Raw genomic sequence first — 26,032 nt, 5'->3', positions numbered from 1 at the left:
GGAGGCTCTCTCTCACACTCTCACTGTCTCTCTCTCCCTCTCGCCATCCCTCGTTTCCACAGAGATTCTTGTCAGAGCGGCATTCTTAATCGCCACTGAGTTAATTAATCTCACACTTGGCTGCTGTAATAACTTGACTTGTTAGACCTCCTCTGTGCAAATGGACTTCACCTCTTTAGCAGCTAAAAGCACCAGTAATGAACCAGCAAGGAGACGCGCATACAGCGAGAGCATCCATAAAAAGCTTAAAACATTGCCGTGTCACTGCTAATATCTGCTTGACCTTACATGGACGTTAACATTTACATTTTAACCATACAGCTTGTGTTCTTTGCGAGGTGGCCCTGCTGTAAGTGTAACCGTGCTGCGGAATAAGATTCATTTTCTCGGACTGCCAACATGCAGCAGGATAATATGAGAAACTGCGAACATCAGCTGGAACATTCTGACAACAGATGCAACAAAAAAACTTTATGTGACTCCAGAGGGGTGATGCAATTTGAAGGGAGTAAATAAGAGCTGAGAAGATGGAGAAGTACTTGCTGGCTGTTAAAGGTAAGAGCCGTTGTACTGCCTCAATAAATTATTACCACATTTCTTTTAGCATAATTAGCACTAATAAAGAAATTAACTGCTGTGGAGATTGGCAAACTCTCCTCACACTTCTCAGATACACAATGCACCACACAGATTCCAGGAGTCTGGCTACATAATTTTACAGTACACAGAGACATAAACTTTATGGCACAAAACAATAACTGCATTTATACTGCAAACAATACAAAACTCTGTTCTCATTGGATGCTTTCAACAACATGATCTCAATACAATGAAGGGCTGTTTTTGGTTATTCTTATATTCGCTCTTGAAAACAAATACAGTCAGCAGAAGGGGAAGTAGCACCACCTAGTTTTTTTTATGAGAAATTTGGTAGCAGCTTTGAGAAACACATTTAGGAAATGAGGGTGTAAATCAAATGAGTATGACAATGACAGAATAAGGAAAGTTACAGCCAGACTATAGCCTTAAGCATCCAGACTGTACCTGTTTCCAGCTCAGCTCAGCATTATCTGGTCAATCTCATGGTCAGGGATTGGTGAGGTCCCAAACCTTATTACATATTAATGTATTTAACCTATGGAGAAACCACTCGATAGATAGCAGTGGCACAGAATCCTGGCTCTGGGCAATTAAAAGAAATTGACGGATGGACAGACAAGCATCCAAGGCTGCTGGGGTCCATATGGCAGGGGGTTTTCAGAGGCCCGCTTCAATTACATAAAGACCTCTGCGCATTGGCATGACACACAGAAGGCCCCAGACAGCAACACAAGTGAAAGAAGGAATAAATCATACAGCGGTTAGTAACACACACACACAGACACATGGACACACACATGTGCACATATACACATGCACAGAAACTGAAAGAGTAGCGAGGATACAAGTCCCTAAATGCAGATCCACACACACTCACTGCACAGGGCAACACAGACGTAGACAAAATGAGCTTTCCATCTCTCTCTAACACACACTCACACAAACAGAAACTCATCCTGTCATTGTCCCAGTAAGATGGATGTTGAAATAATAGCACCATGATTACAAAACCACTTGCATCACTGGTCCATGCTCAAGGACCCTCACACACTTCAGCAAGTCAGCTAAACCCAAGCCAGCTGACTGGCCTGGAGTTTATGCCTGGACTCCTTTCATCTAAAGGTGCTATGTTGTCCTTTAAGCTCCTTAACAGCAGCATAAATCTTAGGGAAGAAGAAGAAGCTGGTTGTGCACTAACACAAGGGAGGAGGGACACTTGCTAAACAGGAAGCGAGGTAAGTTTAAGTTTGATGGTTTGGCTGAGCGATGTGGATGACAAATGAGATTAGGGAGGGAAGGGGCACTCAGGGTTAAATATCTTTTCTCCTCTCGCTTGTTTTTTCTCCATAAGAGATACATGGTGTAGATATATTTCATTCTGTCACCTGTCTACTTCTCCATCCCTCTCTTTCTCATGGGAAATGTAGGAGGAATGTGGGCTATCCTGGCTAATGTATTATTCACCGTTCATTGATGTGTAACTAAAGCTGGCAGTGTGGAAGGAGCGCTGTGTCACCAATTACCCCCATACCACCAGTACCTACACACACACATACACACAGTAGCTCTAGCCACAAGGCCGCCAGGCATCCATTGATTTATGTGCTGACACATGGTGCATGTTTACGCACATATGTGTGCACACATATTTTCCTGTATCCAAAACATGGATTTCCATTTGTGTTTATGTGCGCGCATGCATGTGGTTGCGTGTGTGTCTGGAAACAGACAGTCATCTGGGAATTTCAACAGGACCACACAAGTATTTTAAAGGTGCCACATGAATTTACAGGAAGACGGCAAGTAGATCAAAAGGGCAAGGATCGTGCTCAGAGGTCATTGGTTAAAAAGGTCAGGTTGACAAACAGTACTTAGTTTATACATTAACCTTTGATTTATGTGTTTTGCTGTGTTGACTGCACGCTACACTTTCAAATTATCTGCTTGATCTGACTACTGCAGAGGATAAAGGGATAAATTGTGCCTCAGTTAAAAAGAGAAGCAAAAATGGTTTGTAGAGGTGAAGCTATGCTGAAAGTAGCAAGGAATTTGTCTTTGTTTTTTCTTCTCAGTGCCTTTTCAAACAACGGACACAATGAAGTGAACACAAATGAGAGGAAGGTTGTTTTGCCCCGGGGTTGTCCAAGAGACACAACAGTTAACTTTTTCATAACTCACCCAGAAGTACCCCCCACAACCACCACCACCTACCCACCTGCCTTATTGTGATCCTCAGAACACAGCCTGTGGCAAACTTATCCAGTTAAAAAATAACAATCCCTGTGTTTATGCCTAAACTCACCCATTAGCACATGTGTTCATCTGGGTTCAGTTCTGTTGTGGCCTGTGGTGATACAATCTGAAGGGAATAAACAACACCAAGGTGCCATTTTTTTTCTTTTTCCCCCCCAAACTCGAGACATGGGAAATGAGATGCACCAAAAATATCTGTATGTTTCCATCCAGCTCACGGGTTCCATCTACCTTAAACACAAACACACAAGCCAGACCACTTGGTGGTCCAAGTGAGCTAGGTGGGGTTGGTGCTCCGACCGCAGGGTGTGGATCAGCAGTGACCTGATTAGTCATCGGCCCTGACCCTGAAACAGCCAAAGTGGGTAGAATACAAATGAATCCCCAGGGCTGCTGGCCAGTAAATCTGACTTGGGACCAGTGTTTATGGCAGGGGTACTCAAATACATTTGTCGAAGGGCCAGAAATTTTCTTAACAGACACCTTGGGGGCCGCACATTCAAATAGGCCTAGATTGAAATTAAATTCACCTTTTTCGTCTAATAATTTATTTTTATTTTACTTGTAAGCACATAATTTTTATTTATACACTTCATGGTGTTTTGTATGATATAAAATGAAAAATCTTGACATTGTCATATCATCATTTACATATCATGCTGGAGCTTTACACTGCTGACTTGTATCCTCAGACATGCCCTGTGATTTTCAACTTAAATATGACCTGGCCATCACAGGACGTCTGACTCTGTTCTGAGGATACAAGTCATTGGTCCTGAAATGTGTGTTTCTCTTCTATAACACACATTCTACATCTCGAAGGCGACGTCTTTCCACACATGGGCTTCCTTCACCTTTCAAACGAGGCAGAGCTCAGTGGGAAACAGTAGGAGACACAGACCGATGGAACCGGGACACAACACCGGGGGAGAAGCAGGTCGTGCAGCTGTGCGCCGCAGGTGTGCACGGAAAAACAATTGCGTCTCATCAAATGCGTGCGGCTTCACGCTTCATCTGAACGGCCCCCCATGCATGATGCACACACAGTTGAACCAAGACAGCGGTCAAAATCACCCACGGTCTCTGCAGACAGGCAGGGAAAACCCTGCAGTCCAGCCCGCTCCCCAAACACTCGCGCATGGTGATTTGGGTTCGTCGGCGTTTCTGTATCCCAGTGCAGCGCCTCACAGGCACACACAAACGCTCCGCACGTGTTTCCATGTCCCAGCGCTTTGACTTACAGGCGCACGGAGCCCGAGAAATACAGTATACAGTAATATGTAAACTAGTAGAACTCAGTCGCGGGTCTGATTGGAAGGTTCGGCGGGCCGGATGCGGCCCGCGGGCCGCCTATTGAGTACCGCTGGTTTATGGGATTGAAACCGCACCACACAAGGCCACAGTGGATGGGCTTACTGACCCTGAACAGTGACTTCATTGAAAGGAAGGGAAAAAGGCTTTTGGGCTGAGTGTTTGCAGGACTGATTGGTAGTTACAGTTAATTATAAGATTGGGGTTATAGGAATGATGTCATGCTACTCGCATACTTCATTCAAAAAAGGTGTTATGAAGTCGACAGTACACATCTGTTGTATTTCAGTGATTCCAACAAGCCCTTGTAATGTACCTATATCAATAAATCATGACTGAAATCTGCATATCCATCTCAAGCTCTAGGTAAGTGTTAATATTTCACCAACATGAAATCTCCTGTTCTGTTCCTTCAGGTTCTCTTACATATCTGATGACTGTGGAGGCTCAACACATCCGGCCTGCTCTATTCATGGGTTAATGAACAGGTGAGGAATTACTTAGACAGACGGAGATGGAAATTGATTTTTTTTAAGTGTTGCCTCATTATCCCATGTGGGGCACTTTATCCAGTATACCACAGAAACACAACACCAAACAACGTGGGTGTGTAATGTCAAGGTCATATTGGGCGTTATGGTTGCGTGTGTGCACAGACAGAACGGGGGGCGGGGTTTGGTGGTCTGGATTGAGATTGTATGGATTGTCTGGAAGCCCAGCCATTAGTGAGGGACTAATTATGGGACTAATAAGTGGTCTTCAGCACCGGTCGAAGCCAGGATTCATAAATAAGTAAGTGCAGGGGCAGCTTGGTCGCTTAATTAACAAAGCGTGAAAAAAGGGTGTGAATCCCAAGTGGCGAAAACCCAATCTGGTTGCAAGGATGGGCTACCGGCAACAATCCTGTCTGTCTTGGTGGCATTGATTGATGGCAAGCCAAATTGAATCTCTAATCATCACCACGCTTTTAGTTCCTGCACCCCTGGGGATTTACAGAGGCCAAAAGTGGCACAGGGGGTAATGCTTTTGTATCTCATTCCTGACACTAGTGGCACAAACATTGCAACACCCCCCTCCGCGCGCACACACACACACACACACATGCAACCTCTCTTGCCTGTTCATTTGACCATCCCCATCTGGCCAGGGGTTATCTGACCCCTCTGTGTGTTCTCGCTCACACTTTCATGTCTCTGTCGATTGTTTTCACACTAAGCTGTTTGGCTGAGGCATTTAAAACCCAGACACCTCACGCGACTCGCTCTTAGACACCCTCTGCCAGCTAAAGCAACATATTGCGTTACAGCCTACAGAGGCACTCTTGCCTTTCTTTTATGTAGCCGTTCCCTCTGCTCTAATCTTGTTATTGTACAAGCTGACAGGCAAGGAACATGTCTTGTGAAAAAGGCAGAGGGCGACAATGACATGTTGAAAGGAAAGTGCATGTCAGACCTGTCACTTAAGTGTCAGTCTTTGAACCAGTTTTTTTTTTCCTGTTCTGTATACAGAACACCATTTGGCCTTCGTGAGATACAGAAAACACTTCAGGTCAGTGGAATGAGTGGAGATGACGTGCGTTTGCCATGCCTTTTAACTTAAGACTTTCCTCTTTCCGCACACAATAGGGGAAGTCATCCTGACAGTCGAGACGTTATCAAGTGGTAGGTGACAACAAAGGGTCTCCGAGCAGTAAATAGCATCTGTCTCCGAGCTGTTTACTGTCGCTGTTGGGATTTTGATACCACAAGGGCATGAGATAACAGGGAAGAGGAAAATAATACTGCAATTAGGACCTACACTGTAACTGTGATAAGCTGCAGCCACAGAGAGGGACCTGAACAGGGGCAGAGGGCAGAACGATGGACAAAAAGGATGAGATGAAAGAACAAAGGGCTAGAATGACAGTTATTGTATATTGAGAGGGGCCGGAGAGATCATAGGCTTGAGAGCAAGGCTGGGAAAGGGACAAGGCCAAAGAAAGTGGTAGCAAAAGAAAAAAGAAAAAAAATGTGGGACAGGTAAACACCACATCAAAGAAAGCTTTGTCTGCAATGGATTTTTTTGCTTTATGCCCACCTTTTTTTTTGTTAGAAAGCCTTGAACCTTTTTTGGTTCTTTCCCTTTGACAGGCCGTAGCGCCGAGCTGTCTGGCCGGCACAATACATACAGAGACCTTCATGTTGATGGCACCAGATTAACCTGTGCAAAACTGCTTGTGCAGTTGCAACAACCTCAGACTTCCTCTAATCAAACTGCAATTAAATGTACTACTTCTTAAACATCAGTGACAAGAACCCCAACGTTAGAAGTCGACACTGTGCTTTGTTCCCATTGATAGATGGTTTAACAAGGCTTTGAATTTCTCTGACATTTAACCGTAAGCAGATAACAAAACCACAATGCTGCGCTATTGGCGAGCTTGCAATCTCAACTCGTATAAGATTTGTGTTTACTCACTCGTTCCCTCTACCTTTTGTTCAGCCGTAATTATTTCGTTCCGTCTGCCATTGACTCACCTATTCTGACACTATCGGAGATTGCATCTCGAAATTGTCGCACAACGTTTCAATTGATTGGCACTGGCTCCCTTGTCAGATTCATTAAAAATCCCGCCTGCAGATTCCTTCCTTCCTGCAATCAAAGCCTAGACCTTTCATCTAGGACCAATGTGGGCGCATGTGTGGGTAAAAAATGGTTCAGTACTGGTGGGAAGGTGAAGCTCCCCTTCCCAGGCACAATCCTGTATCAGGAAGGAAGCTGCATAGTGTGAAAGTGCAGACTTGGACGATAGATAGGTGGCAAATTTCCAAATCAGGAGATTACGGTTTCTCAGCTCAGATGGATCTCACAATCTCAGAACCTACTGCTGCTTTGTTACACCACTCCTCACACTCACTTCCTCTTCTCCCCTAACCTCAACTCAGTTGACCTTGGTTCCTTATAACCCCTCTTCAACCTCTGGCCCTGGACAGTCACTTCTCTCAACACCTTCTGAAATGAATCGGCTGGCCAATGAACAGCGGCTTTAGAAAATGAGCACCCTCTCTTCTAGCCCTCCTCTCTCACTCTGCATGGCCTCATGCACACACACACAGCTCCAACTTTGAGGTGCTTTAATAACTAATAACCTTTCTGACTTTGACTCAGTAGGTGGGGGAGTGGTGCATGGCGAGAGTTGGACCCACCATACACATGGCTCAGCTAGCCAAGGTAGAGCCTCCAACGCCAGAGGTAGGGCGGGGCGGTTTGTGTAGCGCAGCAAAGAACGGGCATCCGTGGAAGTGAATGAGCTTGCACCTGGCTGAAATCCGCCACCCGCTATCTCTGGCCTTCCTGTGATGCAGGAATCCACAGTGCTAACACTCCAGTCTCGCAAAAAAAGGTAAAAACAAGGTCAGACACTGCACATAAACTCTGAGAGGAGACGTCTTGCTTTTTCTTGATCTTGTTTTTAATCCCTTCTCTCTCTCTTTCATTGCACACACACACATGCATCCACAGTGCTACGCACCATCAAAAATGCCATATTTCTGGGGAAGCGGAGCGGATAAGAAATTAAGACTCTTTGAAGTGTCTAGATGTTTCTTCTCCTCTCGATCTCTGAGCTCCCCTGCTGCTCTGTTGGGATGGGGGAGAAAGATGCTGATCGATGGGGTCTGACAGCAATGAAATGAATGGAACCAGCTGATTGATTCATTAGCAGAGGAGTGGGGGAGTGATGTGGACGTGGACCCTGACCCTAAGAAGCGGGTGGGTGCATGGGTGAGGATTTCACGGAGGGGGAAAGGCTCGTGTGCATGTGTATTAGGGAGAGGTAATGTAATGTGTGCGTGCATGTGTACTGCTGTGTGATTAAGCGACTGTCACCATTCATGTGTGTGCACTGTGCAGTGTGGGTGTGTGTGTGTTGTGAGGTCAGAAGGGATTTCCATAGGGTGTGAGAGGGTAAAGGGAAGCTGTTTATGGCCTGACTTGGCACAGAGGGAGGGGGTCAGCCTATATTGTGTGGCGCTTTCATCTGGCTCATTGCAATTAGTCTTTCACAGTGCTCACTGTCAAATCCCTGTTAAAATCACAGCTAACAACCGCCATGTCACACCGGCCCACACATAGAGAGCTAAATATTTGAGCCTGCACGATATGTATGGATTTATATTTATCCTAAGTGAAGTGAACTTGCAGTGAGAACAGACATTTCCCTGTCAAAAGGAAGAAAGTCTGCCAGAGAACAGACTTTCTTTTTAAAAGTGGAACGGCTCTGTGAGCTGACTGAAGCTGATGGCAAACCCACAGGGTGGCCTCACTTCCCATCCTCCGTCTGCTGCTGAAAACACACATCATGAGTATCTGTGTCACACACACACAAGCGCCAGTTTATAGCTGTGTCATCTACAGCTCTACCAAATGGACAAGTGTTAGGACCATCTGAGTAACAAAACACTAAAACCAACACCTCCACATCTGCTGGATTGCCCTCGTGAAAAAAACGTTCCTGAGCAAGCCTTTTAACCTTCCCTTCATCGTCCTCTAAATATTGCACTCAGTTAAACATTAAAGTCACTATGTCACTGTGACTCCATTTTAACTTGAGCGGAGGTTAAATAAATGCTCCTCACAGCTGGCAGCGCCTCCAGGAGACTGCAGCGTGGAACCATGGGGATTATGTAAATATCCTGACACAAGGTCACGTGTGATCGGCGCCGCTGCCACTGTTGGATTCAACCTGTGAGAGCTGTGCAGAGGAGCAGGAGGAGGAGGAGGACGTCTTTAAGATTGTATTTGGTGCACTGTTGATAAGAGAGCAGGGGTCTGGTTAAGCCTGCTGCTGTTCTCGAGAAGACAAAAAGAGGAAGGGAGAAATATTTAATGGAAGTGAGGGAGCCCTCCTCATGCCTGCGGGCCTTTTGAAGTGTAGATGAAGTGCAGGTGGCGAGTGTTTTTGACACCAAGGATGAGAAGTGGGCCAGAATAAGGCGTAATAGCGGCCTGCTGCAACGCGGCACTCCACGTGAACAGACTCCTCACTAAGTAAAATATACACCTTTCACACACTCTTGTTCTCACACATGCATTATGGTTAATTACAGTGGACATTTGAGCCCATCACATCAGTCATGACTCCGGCGGTTCCCTTGAAGCCATTCCTATCATCACACATGAGCTTACTCAGGATGGCTGTTTGAAAATTAGCAAAGGCTGTTTTCCTACTCTTGAAGTGTAAGGGAGCCTGGGGCTAGGTCCTCTGCCGCAAAAAGTCCCAGCATCCACCACCCAGCTGTAGTTAAATTTCCCTCCCCATCTCCCTTTTTCTTCTGATATTTAACAAGACTGGCAAAGGCTGAAACCAGGTGATGTGGCCTTCCTTCCCCCCTCAAGGCACACTGTTTTACAGCAGCGTTCGCTCTCCAGACAGATGTAACTGGCCATTTTTTAAAGTCAAATATCAAAGATCTTTTTCTGCTCCATCGGCAAAATTTGTTACAAGAGCCTGTAGCTCGTAAAGAAATTGTGGGAGGAGGCCCTGAGGTGGATCAGACTGCCGCTAAGAGAAGTCACCCTCCCCTCCTTTTAACTCCACCCTTCAAACTTCCAGTGCCTGCTGCCATTTCTGTACTTGCCAACAGACAAGCAGCCATAATGGCCATCGCATGTCCGGACAGGCTCTTAGTCATCGCTCTGAAGTGCTCCACATCCTACATGCAAATAACAGAACTGCCCTGATCTGCAAATCGTCCGTGATGACAAAAAAAAAAAAAAAAGTCAAGCACACATCGCTGACCCAGTCTCCGGCTGTGCTTTTGACCCAGTATGTTTGTATGAGTGTTTGTATGTGTCAACGAGCCCTGCAAAGTTGCGCAGTGGGTCTCTCTAAATATACACATCCTCTTTCAGAGTATTTTTATTCGCCACTGGAAAAGGATAACCCCTGGAGCTTGATTGTGTTAGGACAGCTATTGTTGAGAAGCAATGAGGCTAGCCTTGGAGAGTAGCCCCCCTCCCTATCGAAAAATCATCCAAACAGACCCCCCACGTGACCTCTGGGAAGGGGGTCACAGGACGTGGGTTGAGCGTGGGTGAAAAACACAGGGGGTCTTAACTCACTTGTAATCTGGTCATTTCTGACACATGGTACTTTCAGCTGCTTTTATGGACATCCGGTGCAGACAGGGACAATAAAACGCCATCTCCGGCAGCCATTAATATTATGTCAGACATTTCATCAGTATTTTGAAAGCCGTTAATATAACTTAACAGTGAGGCTCAAAGAGGGAGAAGACCCCTACATGTGACACACCCATCATCCAAGTACAGACACAAACACTGCCGTGCATAAAACTTTCATGTTGAATTTCCCTAGAGACCAAAAAAAAAAGTCAGTGAATGTGTTTTTACAAAAATCGCAGGAAATAAATTAGTATCAGATTCACAAGAGTATATTTCAGAAAAAAACTTTTTTTTAAATATCAATATCATAAGCTAAAAATCAGTTCTTATTAATGACAATCTAATATAGAGGATCTCTATCTCTGCTGCCATTACATAACTCTAACTACCTTCGTTGGGGGATGGAGCAGACTTTGACACGCTGTACCTCCAGCAATACGCACACAAACACACACTCTTACTCTCCCTGTTAGCTCCAAATCTCCCTCACTCTCTTCCTCTCAGTCACTCCCCATGTGTGTGTGTATGTGTGTACGTCTGTGTGTGTCGCTCTCTCCCTTGTTCTGCACGGCTGACTGCAGACAGCAGCAGTGTGTCTGTGCGGTGGGCAGGCCCAGACACATTCGCCCTCTCCTGCTTGCTCTCAACAGTGGGTGTCAAAGACCTGCCATCCCACAAGGCCCCTCTGTTGGACGCCAGGATGGACTGCACACACAAGTGCCATATAGACAAAACAGCCATATGCACAACGTGCAAAGCTGCATTCTCACATACAGCTTTGGAAATGGTCCAGAAAATATCCTTAGATCCAAGATCGCACCGTGGCATTAACTGCTCAATTCGGCTTGTTTCCATGACCAATAAATACATAACTTAAAAGCAATTACAACAACGCTGTCAGAAAGGAAGGGCCAATTTTAACACTAGGCACGGCTATATAAGTGTGATTGTGTTTGTAAAAGCAAGCAATGAAATGCAGTTAAAGTTGTACTTAGACTTCACTTGGACTAACATACAGTAGAGCAGTTATAGTGTATGTTAATCACATTTCCCTACTTGTAATCACATTATTCATGCCACAGTTACTGTATGTCATATATACTAGATTGGTGTCACTTAACTGTGTCGTATGAATGAATTGAACTATTTTGAGTACTAGCTGCTTAAGGTTGATGCTTTTGTGTACATATAGCCACGACCCTTTTGAGTTTGATAGGATTAGTAGCTGTGTAGGTCACTGTAAAGTGACATTCACTGCTGACAAAACAATCTGTATCAGCCTTCTGTAATAACAATATCATTAGTTCCATTTTTTTCTTATGCTGCTTTGTGTTCTGCCCCTGCTGATCCTGTTTTCTCCAAAAGCCAAACCAGAGAGCGCCTTTGTGATGCAAAGCCCTTAACAAATACAGTGAAACGGATTTGACTTCACAACGTCCCGGGTGTCATACTTTCTCATCTTCAATATCACTCCACAGCAGAGTTATACAGAATCAAATCTGTATGGACAACATCCACATTTTCATCCCTGCAGCCTGATTTTTCATTGGTCATCCTGCTTCCTGGTGTGTGAAGGCCCCAGCAGGCCTGACACGGCTGTTGGTTGCCTACATGTGAAATTCCAGCTCGGTGAATCTTTCCACGACGCCATTTGAGCTATGACCCATCGGTCGGTGCACATGAGCACTCCCGCAGGCCCATTGCATCTGTAAAGTCTGTCAGCTCTGCTGCTCTCTAGGTCTCTGATCCAAATCCGCCCCATATCCCAGCCACCACCACCACAACGCCCCCCCACCCAATACCATCCCACCCCAACTCCCAACATGTCGTCATCCACTCCCCCGTCTTCCTGAGCGCCTTACGCCAATCTGAACCTAAGTCACTGTACATCTGTTCAACATGGCTGCTGCCTAGCATATGACCTACTGAGTGGCTGGGATCCCTGTCGAGGTCAAGATACCAGGATACTGGTGAGGGTGATGGACTGGAACTGCTGTTGTCTCTTATGTCTTTATGCTTTCTTTTGTTCTTGTACGCTCTTATACAAGGGCAGATATGTGAATGCTGACCTGGGTCTGCAATTTGTTTTCTCTCAAGCAAGTATTAGAATTATTAGAGGTACTAATGTGAGGTGCAAGTGCACAAGAATAATTTAGGCAAAAAATATATATCTTGAATCAGATTAAAATTGTACAAGGTGAGAGGCAAAATGAAACAATGTAATATTCACAATGTAGTAGTAGTAATAATAATAATAATATTTTTTATTGATATTAGAATTTATGTTTATTTCTATTTCATTTTTGTTGAAAAACAATTATATAACATGGTAATAATTATATACGTATACAATATATGCTTATTAACCTCGTAAAAAGTTATTTTATTTAAATAAATCAAATCCCAGATTTGAATATCTAATTATGGTTTTGTTAAAAGTGTTGTTCAAATAATATGAGTGTTATTATTATTATTGTTATTATTATTTCCATTATTCATTTATATTTATTATTATTATTATTATTATTATTATTATTATTATTATTATTATTTGCGTTACTTATTATTGGTAGTAGTAGTAGTTACCGTTGTAGTAGTGTAGTCCTTGGTCTTGTTGTTAGTGTTATTAATTAATATACTGGACAGACAGAGCGTTGTGTCTGTGTGTGCCCTGTGTGCTTTTGCGGCTATTGCACAAGAGGCAGAGCCATCCTTCACCCTGCAAATTGATTCAGGACGCATTGATAAATATCCTTATGAATTGGTAATTGGTTCTACGAGAAGACAGTTCGGCAGTCTCCCGCATCAAACCTGATTCTGCGCTTTTAAGAGGCTGAGCAGCGCTAATTCGCCCGATCAATAGGCCGCATCAATTGACACTTAGTACACTCTGTATGTTATGTGAGTGTTTGTGCGACTCTATCTTATTACAGCACTCTCCCTGCGCAATTGTTTTTTCATCATTAAAAATCATATAAGGCTCCTATTTCTGTTTGATAAGACCATTTTTCTGAAATTAATGACATAATAATTAAATTAATCCTAGATAGATAGATAGATAGATAGATAGATAGATAGATAGATAGATAGATAGATAGATAGATAGATAGATAGATAGATAGATAGAGATTGATTGATTGATAGATCTTGACTTCTTTATTGCCCTTTGCAATGATTCATTAGTAGAACTGCCAAAGTGACTTTTGCTTTTATTTTGCAAATTCACCTCCACGCCTCTTTAGCAGGTTTCCCCTCGGCCCTTGAAACGCTTTGTGTGCTGGCCACCTCTAATAGCCGCCTTTGTCACGTCAATTGTGACCCTAAAACGCATTTGTTCAGTAATTTGCTTGTGAATGTTATGCAGAAGAGCTCCCGAAGTAAAGTTTCCACACAGCAGCTTAACTGTTGAGGTCCTGCTCGGGCCACACACATGCTGCGCTCTTAAATAAAGCTCCGGATGGATGGAGGCCTTCAGGACAGCAAGTGTGCCGGACAAAATGGCCCCGTTACTGCACTTTTTGTCATGAATGTTAACTGTGTTTTGACCACACATGGTCATCTCAGCCTACACAGGTCCAAATTTGATGTATATTCATATAACAGAGGCAACAGATAGTCACAGACCAGTTTTGTGTGCGTGTTTTTAATATAAAGGGCAAAAACTAACTTTTTTTTGTCAAGAACTCCTATTAAATCACGTAAAACAACTTTTAACTTAAACGTGTTCTTTTATTATTGGTTGAAGTTGACTTTATGCTTATTTTTCATTTCTGGTGTGAGTTTATAGTTACCAGAGAGATAAAGTCTTTTTAATGTATTCCTCCTCTTAACATAATATCTCTCAGAAAGGGTGGTGTCTGCCTGATGATCACCGACTGGAAATCATCATTTACAACCCCCCCCCCCCCCCCTTTATGATTTTCCCTGCCTCACTGCCGAGCAACGTCTACTTATACTGATAGTAAAATAATGATGATGATGATGATGATGATGGTGGTGATGACGATGGCGAGGGGAGCTCCTTTGCTAAATAAAGAGCAAGGAAGAGAGAGAGAGAGCGCGAATAAACCAGGGGAGCTTGATGAGAAATGTGCCAACTGCAAAACAGGCACAGGAGAGCTCCCGTGGAGGTGTGATCTCACCCACATAAAAAAACATAAACATGTGCGCTTCAAAGAGCCTGACTGTGCGGAATCATTCCACGAAACACACCGCCGTAAACAGAAAGGAGGCGGTGGTGGTGGTGTATGTGTGGGAGGGGGGGTTACCCACCCTGAGCCGCGATCATAAAAGCCCATTTGTCTTAGTTTAGAGAGAAACATTTTTCCAGGTGAGAGTCATTCAAGTGGAAGTCACCATTAGAGGGTCTGAGCTGAGAGTGCGACTTTAAATACACTTTTTTCCTCCACTGAACACAAGTTGTTTGTTTCACTTGAAACTTAACAATCTGATTGGCCAAAGATAAGAAACAGCGATTCATATTCTTTTACGCACTTGAATCCCATTACGCACAAGCAGGGACGCATTCTGACGACACAGCCAGGCGCACGTACGGCATCGCCGTGGGTCTCCTGCTCCTTGCCCTGACCTGAATATCATTATGCTCCTGTAGCTTTCTGTTGCACTGCTTCCTCCCTCCATCACAAGTAATTTACACCGAGCAGTAACCAAAGCGCCTGTGCGCTACACAGGACTGTCATCGGCGCAATTTGTCTCCTGATAGCAGCTGTAGGTCCAACAGCCAAGGCCTTTCTATAACACTCACCGAGGCCACTGGATCCTCTGACCTCAGCGCAGCACTGCAACGCTCGGCTTCTCATTTTGACAGAAGGAATAATGAATTTCATTATCGAACGTGAGCAGAAAACAGCCCAAGTGGCATTACAGTTCATGATCAACATTTAATGAACACTTCCAACTAAATTTGAATATCCAAATAAATAAATAAAACGAATAGGTAAAATTAAAAAATAGGATTATAATGTGGAATCTGGACATTTAATTATATCCACACACAAGTCAATTATAGAAACATTGTGAGAAAAAGAACTAGTTATGCGCAAAGTGGTCTGTCTTTGTTGGGCCTAATTTTGGCTATGTAAAATTGTCCAAACAGTTCAGTGAGGTGGATTCAAATGCCTGTTTAGCATTTCTGTTTACTGCTACAATAGTACTCAGGAACAGGCCAGACCCAGCGTGTAACAGCCCCATTAAAGGCAAACTAAATTCACAAGATTGTGGAAGTTGTGATTGACTTTATATCTCAATTTGAAAAGTGGATGTGAAAAAACGACCGAGGGCAAAAAGAAAAAAAGGGGAGAAAGAAAAAAAAGAAAAGAAAACATGGAGTAATTAAGAGTCTTATTTTCCCCCGGGCTGTGTGACCCTGGGACCCGGAGAGACGCACCGTGGGGCCGGGGGAAAACTTCCCCTCGACCGGGCCCGCTTGTTTCTCCCCTAAATCGCCATAAACCCGGAGATCCCAGAAAGAAGTCCCGGCAGCGGCCATAAATCAGCCGGCTGTATTAAAAGCTTAGGTAAACCCCCTGCCAGGTCAGTCGGGTGCAATTTATGGCATCACTTATGTAGGGAATAGATTGTTCTAACGAAATACATCAACTTGAAGCCGGTGCGCAACCAAGTCCCAACTACTGTTATAAAAATACCAAGCTCTCTCTTTCACTCTATCTTTCTCTCTATTCTATTCTTTCTCTCTCTCTCTCTGTCGCTCCCTCTAGAGCCTCCAAACTTTTGCACGAACCAGAAGCCACTCATCCATTCAAGCCATGTGTTTTAAGTCACTGGTGCCTAACTGGGGTCCGGTGACCTGCAGGGGTCACTGACAAGGTGTCCGAGGAGGGAGAGAGGGGTGGTGGTGGTGGTGGGGGGGTCTTATAGGCAAAATGTTCTGAAAACATCGACTTTGAAAAATAATTTAATTCAGAAAAAAAGCTGCCGTTGTGAAATTATAATGCAATGCACATCCATCTGTCTGCAGCGAGAGCACGGCCTTCATTAATTCTGCACTTAATTCAGCGTCAAAATGTAGTCTGACCGGTGGTGATCTACGAGCGAGTAAGTGACTCCTATTGGGACTCGTCGCCACACAGCCTCATACTTCTCCCCCCTGTTATCAAGAGGCACCAATAAACACAACAAAACAACTGCTATCAGATAAGATTTACACAGTTTTCCAGCCCTGTGTGTTTCTCTGCCACCCTGGTCCTGGCAGAGGAAGCAGTGTCGAGGAAAAAAGCATGTGTGCAGCCGAACTGGAGAGATTTCATGAAGAGATCAAGAAGCAGCACTGAGCTCCAGTCTGGAATCAGGCCTACGGATGTTTTCTCACACCAGGGTCAAGACACTGGAGAGTGAGACTCGAGGAAAAAATCTCGCAGGGTGCAGACGTCTAATATTGATTGGATATCTGCTCAGTAATGGATGCGCATTAATTAATTAATTAAAGTAAACTAACATGCCTTTGCAAGTGTAAACTTTTCTATTTGTGTCGCTTCACATGCAGTGCACTTTTTTTCAAATCAAAGGGGCGGAATATCAAAATCAAAGTGCGTTGATAATTAATGGATCCGATACAACACTTTTGTTAGGGGGGTTTCACTTTGAGTTAGGGGTAAAAAAAAAAACTGCTTCGACATTGTAGAGTCTACGAACAAGTCGAGAAACAAGCTGAGAGAGAAAACCGTCTACTGAGCCAGTGGCCCACTGTCCTACTTTCCTACTGGCATCACAAGCCAACCGGGAGCCTCGCCTGAGCTCCTGCATTCATAGTTAAAGCTTTAGGCCCCTTTCAACCTTATTTCCACGGTTCCTTGTTCTTCTGTCTCCAAACAGAGCAGAGAGAGACGCTGGAAAATTTAGGAGAGAAATAAGGCGAGAGGGGGACACTGATCTCACTGAGAAAAAAGAAAACAGAAAAAACAAAATAGAGATGGCTAGAATTTCTCATCGATTGTACGCACGGCAAAACATCAACACTCAGCTGAAACACAAGGCTTTGTTAGAGCAACTGCTGCGGAATAGAACTGTAAATAAACAACTGGTGCCGTTTGAGGAAAATGTCATTAACAGAACTAAAACAACAGAATGAACATTTAAATGGATGTGGATTAGAGTTCATTTGCTAAATCATTTCCAGCACATTTTGTTAAATATTTCTCCAGCTTTTTTCTAAGTATGAGTATGAATATAAAAACGGGCTTCTCTGGGATTTTTTTTTTCCAAGAGTTTACTTTGGACTTTAACTGATAGTCCACATGTCAAGAGGCCACGCACTCAACACAGCCCTAAAATACACGCAGCCGACCTGGGGGAAAGTGTCTCGAGGAGGTGGAGTGAGGGAGGGAGGTAGGGAGGGAGAGAGGGGTGCATATAGGTCCGCGGCTCCCCGATGAGATACAGTGTGGAGCTAATTTCCTTAAAGTGAGAAAGAAAAGCAGTAGCAGGCGGCCAAAAGCTGATGTTACAAAAAGAGAATACACAACTACCATTGAAATGGATGAGCTTACGTTGACGCGCACAACAATAGTGTATTGAAACCTGCGCCTGGCTGCGTAAAGGCAATAATGCCATCAGTGATTCCCTCAAAGCGAACCAGATGGCCACTTTGAAAATGAAACGTTTAGTTTTAATTCGGGGATGAGACAAAATTTAGTTTTTTTTGGAGGGGGGAGGTATAGAGAGGAGCCTCACCCCGCCGCGGTGCCGAGCCTCTGATAGGCATGGGTGCTGGCTCGCTTGGTATGGAGGAATAATACGCGTTAGGCATCCTGCAATGCAACATAACACCATCTGAAGATGAAATGTCTTACCTTCAACGGCGGACACCACGGGCAGCAAGAGGCTGCATAAAAGCAGAAAGTAATCCATTGTCATAAAGCAGTCAGGTCGGACATGTAAATAGACCCACGGGAGAGAGAAAGAGCGAGAGTGAGGAGGGAATACAATCCTGGGTGATCCGACGCTCCACGCACCCAGTCCCGTCCCTGTCCCAGTCCCAGCTGTGTCAAGCCTCCAGGACCAGAGTTACCCCCATTCAGTAAAAAAATAATAATACAACGCGTAAAGGCGAGAGTTCGGAGGTTGTAAGAGCCCTGGTAGAAAATGTTTGAATATGCCCTTTTTCAGTGATCTCCAACGTGCTTTGTCAAACCAGAGAAAAGGTATCGGGCGCAAGTCTTCCAGTCCCTTCCCCACGCACTGAGCCACTCAGCTGAAAACAGGTAGTCCAGCCCGCGGTCACCATCCGGAGAATATTTCCAGCGATATTTGGTTGAGAGTCAATGAGAACAAGACACACAAGCCTTCTCGGTGAGATCCAAAGACTTTTTTCTTTTCTCCGTGTGGTCAGAGGAGCAGGAGCAGAGACAGCCGCACTTGTGTCAGAACCATGGTTGTATATTGTCCCGGCTGATAGGCATGTGCGCGCTCACATGCGTCCACGATCAAGTGTTATTCCCGTATAGAAACAGCCGAGCGGTTTATAGTTGTTTTATTCCCTGAGAGCGAATTTATATAAGCTTTAGGCTGCTGCGTGAACCGTCTGCTTCGCTCGGCTTGTGCACTGGAATGAAGCACAAGGCTGAGGAGGAATAAGGAGAGAGAGAGAGAGAGAGAGAGAGAGAGAGAGAGAGAGAGAGAGAGAGAGAGAGAGACCAGGGGGGCACCGGGAGGAGGGGTTACGGTTGAAGCAGCTGCACTGAAAAAAAATGTCTAGTACCTTGACAATCATTTAGTCTCACAGTTATTATCAAAATTAAATCATAGTGTGTTTCAAACAAGACTGATTTTTGCATTTTAACTTCTTCTTTTTTTTTCCCAGGGCAGCCTTTGTTTCCTCCTCCAGTATCTTCATTTAAAAACACTGTGACATAAAGACTGAGTTAAATCATATTTTGTGGTTATTTGAACAACATTTGCACATAGATTCCATTTTGTATTTTTTTCGTCAATGATTTTTTTAAAGTCTTAAATTAACATCTTAATGATGCAATTGGGCTGATTTTTCTTTCTGTTTCTATCTGTTCTTGCAGCGTGTCATTCTGCCGCTGCCTTTCTTTGGGACTCCCAGCTCGTGCACAGACGTGGACACACAGCGCCCCCCTGCGGGTCGCTCTGTTTTCATATGAAGAGAGAGAGATAGAGAGAGGAAGTTTCTGTTGAAGTTTTTTTCTTTCTTTTTTTTTCTACCTCGATTAAAACGTTTTCGTCTGCTACAGAATTTCTTCACAGCTCGGAAATTTATCTGGAAACACCTCGGGTGGACACTCGCGGACATCTTCTCCCCTCGAGCCTTTATATTCATAAAAAAGCTGCCTCGCCCATGTTTGAGATTTTCTGTGAGTATGAAAAGTGACATCATCCCACTCAGCCACAATCACACTTTATATCTTAAAGTTTTCGTGTAAAATGTGAATAAGTAAAAAGCGATTTTGAATGAGGAAAAAAAAAACGTATCAAAAGTTGTTTTTTCCCTTTTCATTTCTATTTAAGAACCCATGGTATCGAAGTTTTCTGTTGATGAAACGTAATTGAAAAGTAAAGAGAAAGTTTCAAAGACGCAACGCTTGGATTTTGACCGTGAACACACCACCGTTCCGTTGTTTAAATCAACTGCGTGTGAATACGATAATAATAATTATTACAATAATAATAATAATACAGCCGACCGGGCAAAGGCAGCAGGAAGGGCGCGCGCGTGTGTGTGTTTTGCCTGCAGTGTTATCGAGCTGCAATTTACTTTTCCTCTTCCTTGGACAAGTTGAAGAAGGGGGCATCTGTCACGACCAAGCTTTTACAGCCTTCCTCTGCAATCTCTTTCTGCCTCTACAGTCGTTTTATTGTATCACTAAGTGCTTCAGTCCCACAGTCAAAAAAGACCGTAAACAAAGTTAAAGAATGTGCCAACAACAATGCTTTCATTCCAAACACCTAATATTTGATGTTTTTGTTCACCGACAAAAACAATAACAACAACAAAAAAACTAAATATAAATATACTTTTTGGCTTCTAGTACATTTCAGTATTTTAGGGGTGATTATAGTTGTTTAAATAAAGGGAAATAACCATTTGGTCTACCACATAAAATCAAGTGATCTGCGGGGGATTGGAACTCAGCACACATACTGATGTAGCTATGGGGAATAATTCAATAGTATTGACACTTAGGCTGAGTAATTTAGGCTACTGATATATTGTTCACTTAAAAAAAAAAAAAAGCAATTGTCAAGTTATGCCTTTAATGAAGTCAGGAATATATAGAGCCAAGAGATGTCAGACGCAGTTGTACAATATGAAAGGCTGGACTTGGCACAGTCAGCATTAATAGCCTACAAGGCTTCCAAATAGCAGAAGTCCACTACATTATTAATCATGTTGAATATTGATGTGTTCTGTGCTGTATTTGGAGATAAGAAAGAAATAAGTTAAGAGTTGAACACTGCTCTAAAGTTATTATTATTAAAGTTAATGTAAGGGATTTGCAGCATTGCCAATTTAACATCATTCTATATGCAAATAATAGCACTAAGCTAAGTACTAAACTTATAGCCTGCGCTGGATGGTATACAGAGAAATGTTTTACTGTAAGTGTATTGTGAGGAAGTTGGACCTGTGAAATGTGCAAGCGGAGCCAAACGACTGGTCTGTTGGTGTGAAGTTTAGAGGTGGTTGGATGCCATTTCCTGAGTGGTGCGAGCAGGGAGACGTAACCATGTGCTCTGTTGTGTGTCTCTGAGTCCCTGTTGCCACTGTCACAGAGTTGGATGGTGATTAAAAAAATAAAATAAAAAACTTTCAAGTTAATATCCTGCCATTTGGCAAATGTGTGTAACTTCACTGCAGTATCAAAAAAGTTGTGGCTTTTGTCATAGCAAATTATTGAAACATTCCCTCTTCCATCTGTCTCACATTATATCTTATTTTAAATTTTCTCCCAGATTTAGTTGTGTGTGTGTGTGTGGAGGCAGAAGCATTGACTGTAATAAAGTTTAATATTGCCGTTTGATTTTATGGAGCAAAAGAAGAAAAAACAAAACGATAAAAAATATAGCTTTTTTAAAATGAGAATGTAAAGCTAATATACAAATTATTTGATAATAATTATTGATGTTGTAATTAAAGTAAAACAAAGATTTGACCTTCGTTGACACACTGTATTTCTATATTGTTAGGATTCCACTGCGTGAAGTGACCCAGCACTTGTTAAACTGCTCTAATCTGATTTACCTTGTGGTTTAGGAATCTGGAGCTGCCGCCACCTGACTGACATCAGAGCGGAAAAATATGAAGAGGCGATGGAACTCAGTTATAGGCCAAGTTGTCAAAGGCACGTTTAAACAAGTCGGCCTTGTAACCTTTACTGTTCTCACTGTCAACAGAGATCAGCGAAGAGACCAGAATACTCAATGAAAAGAAATATGAAGTCACAATAAGCTATGTAGGTAGACGGCTATAACAATGCATGTGACACATTTCCTTTCAACATCTGTTACGCCTGTGACTAAGAACACTGTCGTTTGATGACATAGTAGTTTGGTATTCAGGATAGCAGCCTTTAAAAAATCCTAAAAATATCATACTGACATAAAGTTTTATACTTTTGGTGGTAAATGATGAAGTGAATAAAAGTCAGTTTTAAACAAGCGTTTACTGTTTGTAATTTGCTTCTCATATTTAAAAACTAAGACATGTCTTTAACACATTTCATTGTCCTTCACAGAGAGAAATTCTCTGCTAATGATACTTTTTTGTTCTCATATTTTCTGGGACAGAAAGTCCGGATGTATTAAAAAATACTCTGAAAGTAGAGGAGAGAGAGAAAAAAGAAAAGGCGTGAAAGACTGTCTTATTTGGCTACATTTTTGTTTTTTGCAGGGGGGGGGGGGTGTCTCACTGACACTAAATTTATCACATATGAATTCCTGTGTACCTCACAACGACATAGTCCGTTTGAAAGGAAAATCATTTAATAAGTGAAGCAACGTGGGTAAGAGGATCTGTGGAAGCTTCAAAGAGGACTGTCTCATTTGTTGCCAAAACCACTGAGAGCCTTGGGGTCTCCTGCCTGGTCGCCATTAAAGGGTAACCACTGAGTTCACAGCTAACACCTCTGGTACTTCTATCTGCTGCTGAGTGCTCTTAAAAGGAAACGAGGTAGAAAGGCTTCTCTAAGAAAACAAAACATGATAATAATAACTATAAAAATTTGGTTTTTATTTGGAATTTTGATTTTACTTTGGAGGATGTTACATCTTTGAAGGTTTTTTATTTTTATTTTTTATTCCAGATCAAAGAGCAAAGATCTTGGTCTATAATAAACAAAAAAGGGTAAGTCTGAGAGAATCCTAAGCCCCCAACTGTATGCCAATGTAAAAAATAAAGTGTGTCAAACCATAAATATGGGCTTGGTATAAACCAACACACTGGGGGGGACGGGACTTTTTCCAATGTCTGCAGCATCCACATTAATAAATCGACGGTTCTGTACTTTACAGCTGTGGTCGGGTTTGTACAAAACTTCTGGAGCAGGTTTATTTTTCTGCGTTTTATAGTGTGTGTGATTTGGGTCCGGTTTGACGGCTGAGAGTTTCCCCCGTCTATGAATGGCAGCAGTAAAAACTGTATACACAGCCCCGACGTTATATAATGACTCCAACTGGACAACATTAGAACCAGAAAACACCCACCGACACATAGTTTATTCCTGGAGACGGAAGATTAATTTTTTTTTTTTTTCATTTTTCTTGCTGGCTTACCGTAACCATTACCCATAACCAGAAAATACTTGACCCTAACTATTACTCTTACCTTCACCCTATAATATAATCTCAATGACGACAAGAGGACATTTTGAATCCAGCTTTTCTGAAACCAAATTCAGGGCGACGCCAATTTTGTCTCGAAGCAGTGTCTGATCTGGTCTGAAGTCCACAATTTGTTCCAAATGCGACCTTAAACTAGCACATATAAACACATACTGTACACAGACACAGAGAAATGGTCCGCTAAGTGTTCCTGAGAAACACCTGGCACACATTAGAAACTCAATAAGTAAAGTGGCAGACATTTTACTGCCATATGGAAATTTCTCAAGCTTACACCTACTGCGCCCTCTCCAGACCCTCGCTAACCTCATCCATCCTTCCTCCCACTCATCTCATGCCAGGATATCAGTGTCTCTACTTTCTCTCTTAAAACGTACAACACGTAGACACACACACACACACACACACACACACACAAACATAGATACGAGACATTTTCTGACTCACTCTTTTCGCTTCCTCCCTCACAAATCACATGCCCGGACGCAAACACAAACACACACATTTCACCCCCTCTAGCATGCATAAAACTCTTGCAGACTTCAAACACACACACACACACACACACACACATAGACACACACACGTACACACACCCTGTAGCTCTCATGTCTGGGTCTGGTCTAATAGCAGCACTAATGTGATGTGAGTGTGAGGGGATCGCTTTACTCTGGCAATATTAAGGGGAATGGTGAGCTGCTGGTTATGTTAGAGTGTCTTTTGACGTGCATGTGTGTGTGTGTGTGTGTGTGTGTGTATGTGTGTGTGTGTGTTTGCATGTGTGAGTGAGAGAACAGGCAAAGAGTACTGGTTGTACTGGTGGAGGAGGAGCTGGTGGTGGGTGGCTCTGGAGAATCTCACAAGGGCTCAAAGCTGGAATCCAGGCAGAAAGGAGGTGTGTGTGCGTGTGTTTGTGTGTGTGTGTGTGTGTGTGAGAGAGAGAGAGAGAGTGCGTGGGAGAGAGAGGGGGGCTGTTCACAGGAGTTTCAGGGGTGGGGAGGGGTGGGGGTCTAATCCTCCAGGCCTTCACCACTGACCGAGCACTTAACACAGGATCACAAATGCAGCCTCAACTCAACCCCCTCAAGACCACCATCATCCACACTCCCCTACACACACACACACACACACACACACACTAAACACCACATCCACTGTCTGGGCCTCCAGCCTCAGTCCTGCCGCTGTAAATCAGCACCTCCTTGCCAGCCCCCTCACTCTCCACTTACCTTACCAGCACCAACTTCTGCCACAACCAGCTACTGTCTGTCTCTGGTGACTATCTATCACCTTTCAGCACCTTCTCTACCTAAACCGAGAATAGATATACTTCACTGTCTCAGCTGACTGCAGATTTATGACTCAGCCTCGCATCACCCCGACCCCGCTGTCTTTGTGCCGACAGACAGATAGACAGGCGGGCATTTACGCAGACAGGCAGTCATAGATAGACGCCGTCGTACACGTGTGAGGATCAGGCTGTCATGCAGGCACACACATGCATAGCTGACAAACAGCCAGAGCATTCAAATCACACACTGTGCAGACGGGGGGGAAAAAAAAAAAATGAGAGAAATGACTTCTCACCACTTTGTCAGGATTACGTACAGAACATGAAACACGCAGCAGGTTTGATGGGGTGTGCTATGCGGTGGGAAATTGCGGGTGTATTGAGCTCGAGGTGGTGGATAAGTGATCAACAACCTGGCAACCCGAGGTTCAGTTCCTGACTTGACAAGAGGTTTTGAAGCTTTTTCAACCAAATATTCCATTTGCTTTGACCTTAACCTTCATGCAGGACTCCTGCTGAAACTTGATTTGATTTGATCAACTTTATTAATCCCAGAGGGCAATTCTGTTCAGCAGTCAACCAAGAACAATACAAACTCATCTACATTCGTACGCACAGGTGCCTGTTTGTGTTTACAATGTCAGTGGAAGCAAAAAGATGTCCACCTTTGTCTCCCATGCATGTGGCCTTCCAGTGTGCAAAAAAATAAAAAATAAATAAACAATAGGTTCAGTTTGCAACACGTGGCTGTCACAGTGGAGATGTTGTATCTCCAGTTTTCGGCTCACATTCGTAGCGCGTACAAGTGGGTGGTTACTTCAAGGACTTTCAAACAGCTGTTCTCTCAGAAAACAACAGGTATCACTTCTTTATCCTAAAATAACCCTCTCTTCCAAAAGTATTTTCCGTCGTCGTGTAACATGTCTGTCAGGGAATTTTTTCGAGCCAAAATAAAAGCCGAGCACACACGCTGAATCAAAGCTGTTACTTGTAAAACAGCAAGAAGTGGGAAAAAATGACATGAAACCTTTGTAAATGTAACAATGTTCCAAAATGGATATGGTCTTCATTCAAAAACGGTTACTAAAATACCTCAGACCACACACCTCTCACTTACTCCAAACATATAATTCTCTTCTTCTTCTGTCCTTTCCTGTATTAGGTCTGGCCCGAGTGGCAGAGCTGGTGGGCCGAGGTCAATGCGGGTACACTGGCCAGCAGAAACACTGCTGAAGGCTTCAGAGCTTTTTCCCATTAACACACTGGAAAAAATCCCATGTGCCGATTGTCCTTACAATTATTGCCTTTGCAAATGCATGCCTTTCCAAATGTGCGACCTGCTCTATGTCTGTTCCTGAGCTACGTCCGCCTGTACTGTACATTACAGATTTATATGCTGTCTCCTTACATCCATTACTGAACTTGAAATATCTAGACCGCGACTCGTGCCAACACAATTGCTTCAGATTCATAAATATTCCGGACAGTCCATCGCAGCGGTGGATTACATTCATGTCGGACTAAGAAGAGAACACTCCATTCACTTTCATAACTGAATGTTTTGAAGAA

At 43.5% G+C, this 26,032-nt stretch overlaps 1 protein-coding gene across 13 annotated transcripts in view; it reads right to left on the bottom strand.

Moving 5' to 3' along the window:
- ephb3b (eph receptor B3b) overlaps positions 1-19,182 on the bottom strand; it is a 59,599-nt gene extending 40,417 nt beyond the window's left edge. For all 13 annotated transcript variants that reach the window (XM_085774574.1, XM_085774584.1, XM_085774577.1 and 10 more), the window contains exon 1: positions 18,159-19,182. In XM_085774574.1, coding sequence (XP_085630700.1) covers positions 18,159-18,222 — 64 coding nt within the window. In that variant the 5' untranslated portion in view covers positions 18,223-19,182. The remainder of the gene's footprint in view (positions 1-18,158) is intronic.
- Between the last annotated feature and the right edge of the window lie 6,850 nt (positions 19,183-26,032).

The sequence above is a fragment of the Trachurus japonicus genome, chromosome 4, assembly GCF_045865225.1.
Source record: "Trachurus japonicus isolate A0001 chromosome 4, Traja_1.0".
In the NCBI taxonomy this organism is placed as follows: Eukaryota; Metazoa; Chordata; class Actinopteri; order Carangiformes; family Carangidae; genus Trachurus; species Trachurus japonicus.
Note: the sequence above shows the minus strand (reverse complement) of the source record. Positions and strands in the feature narration are given on the sequence as shown.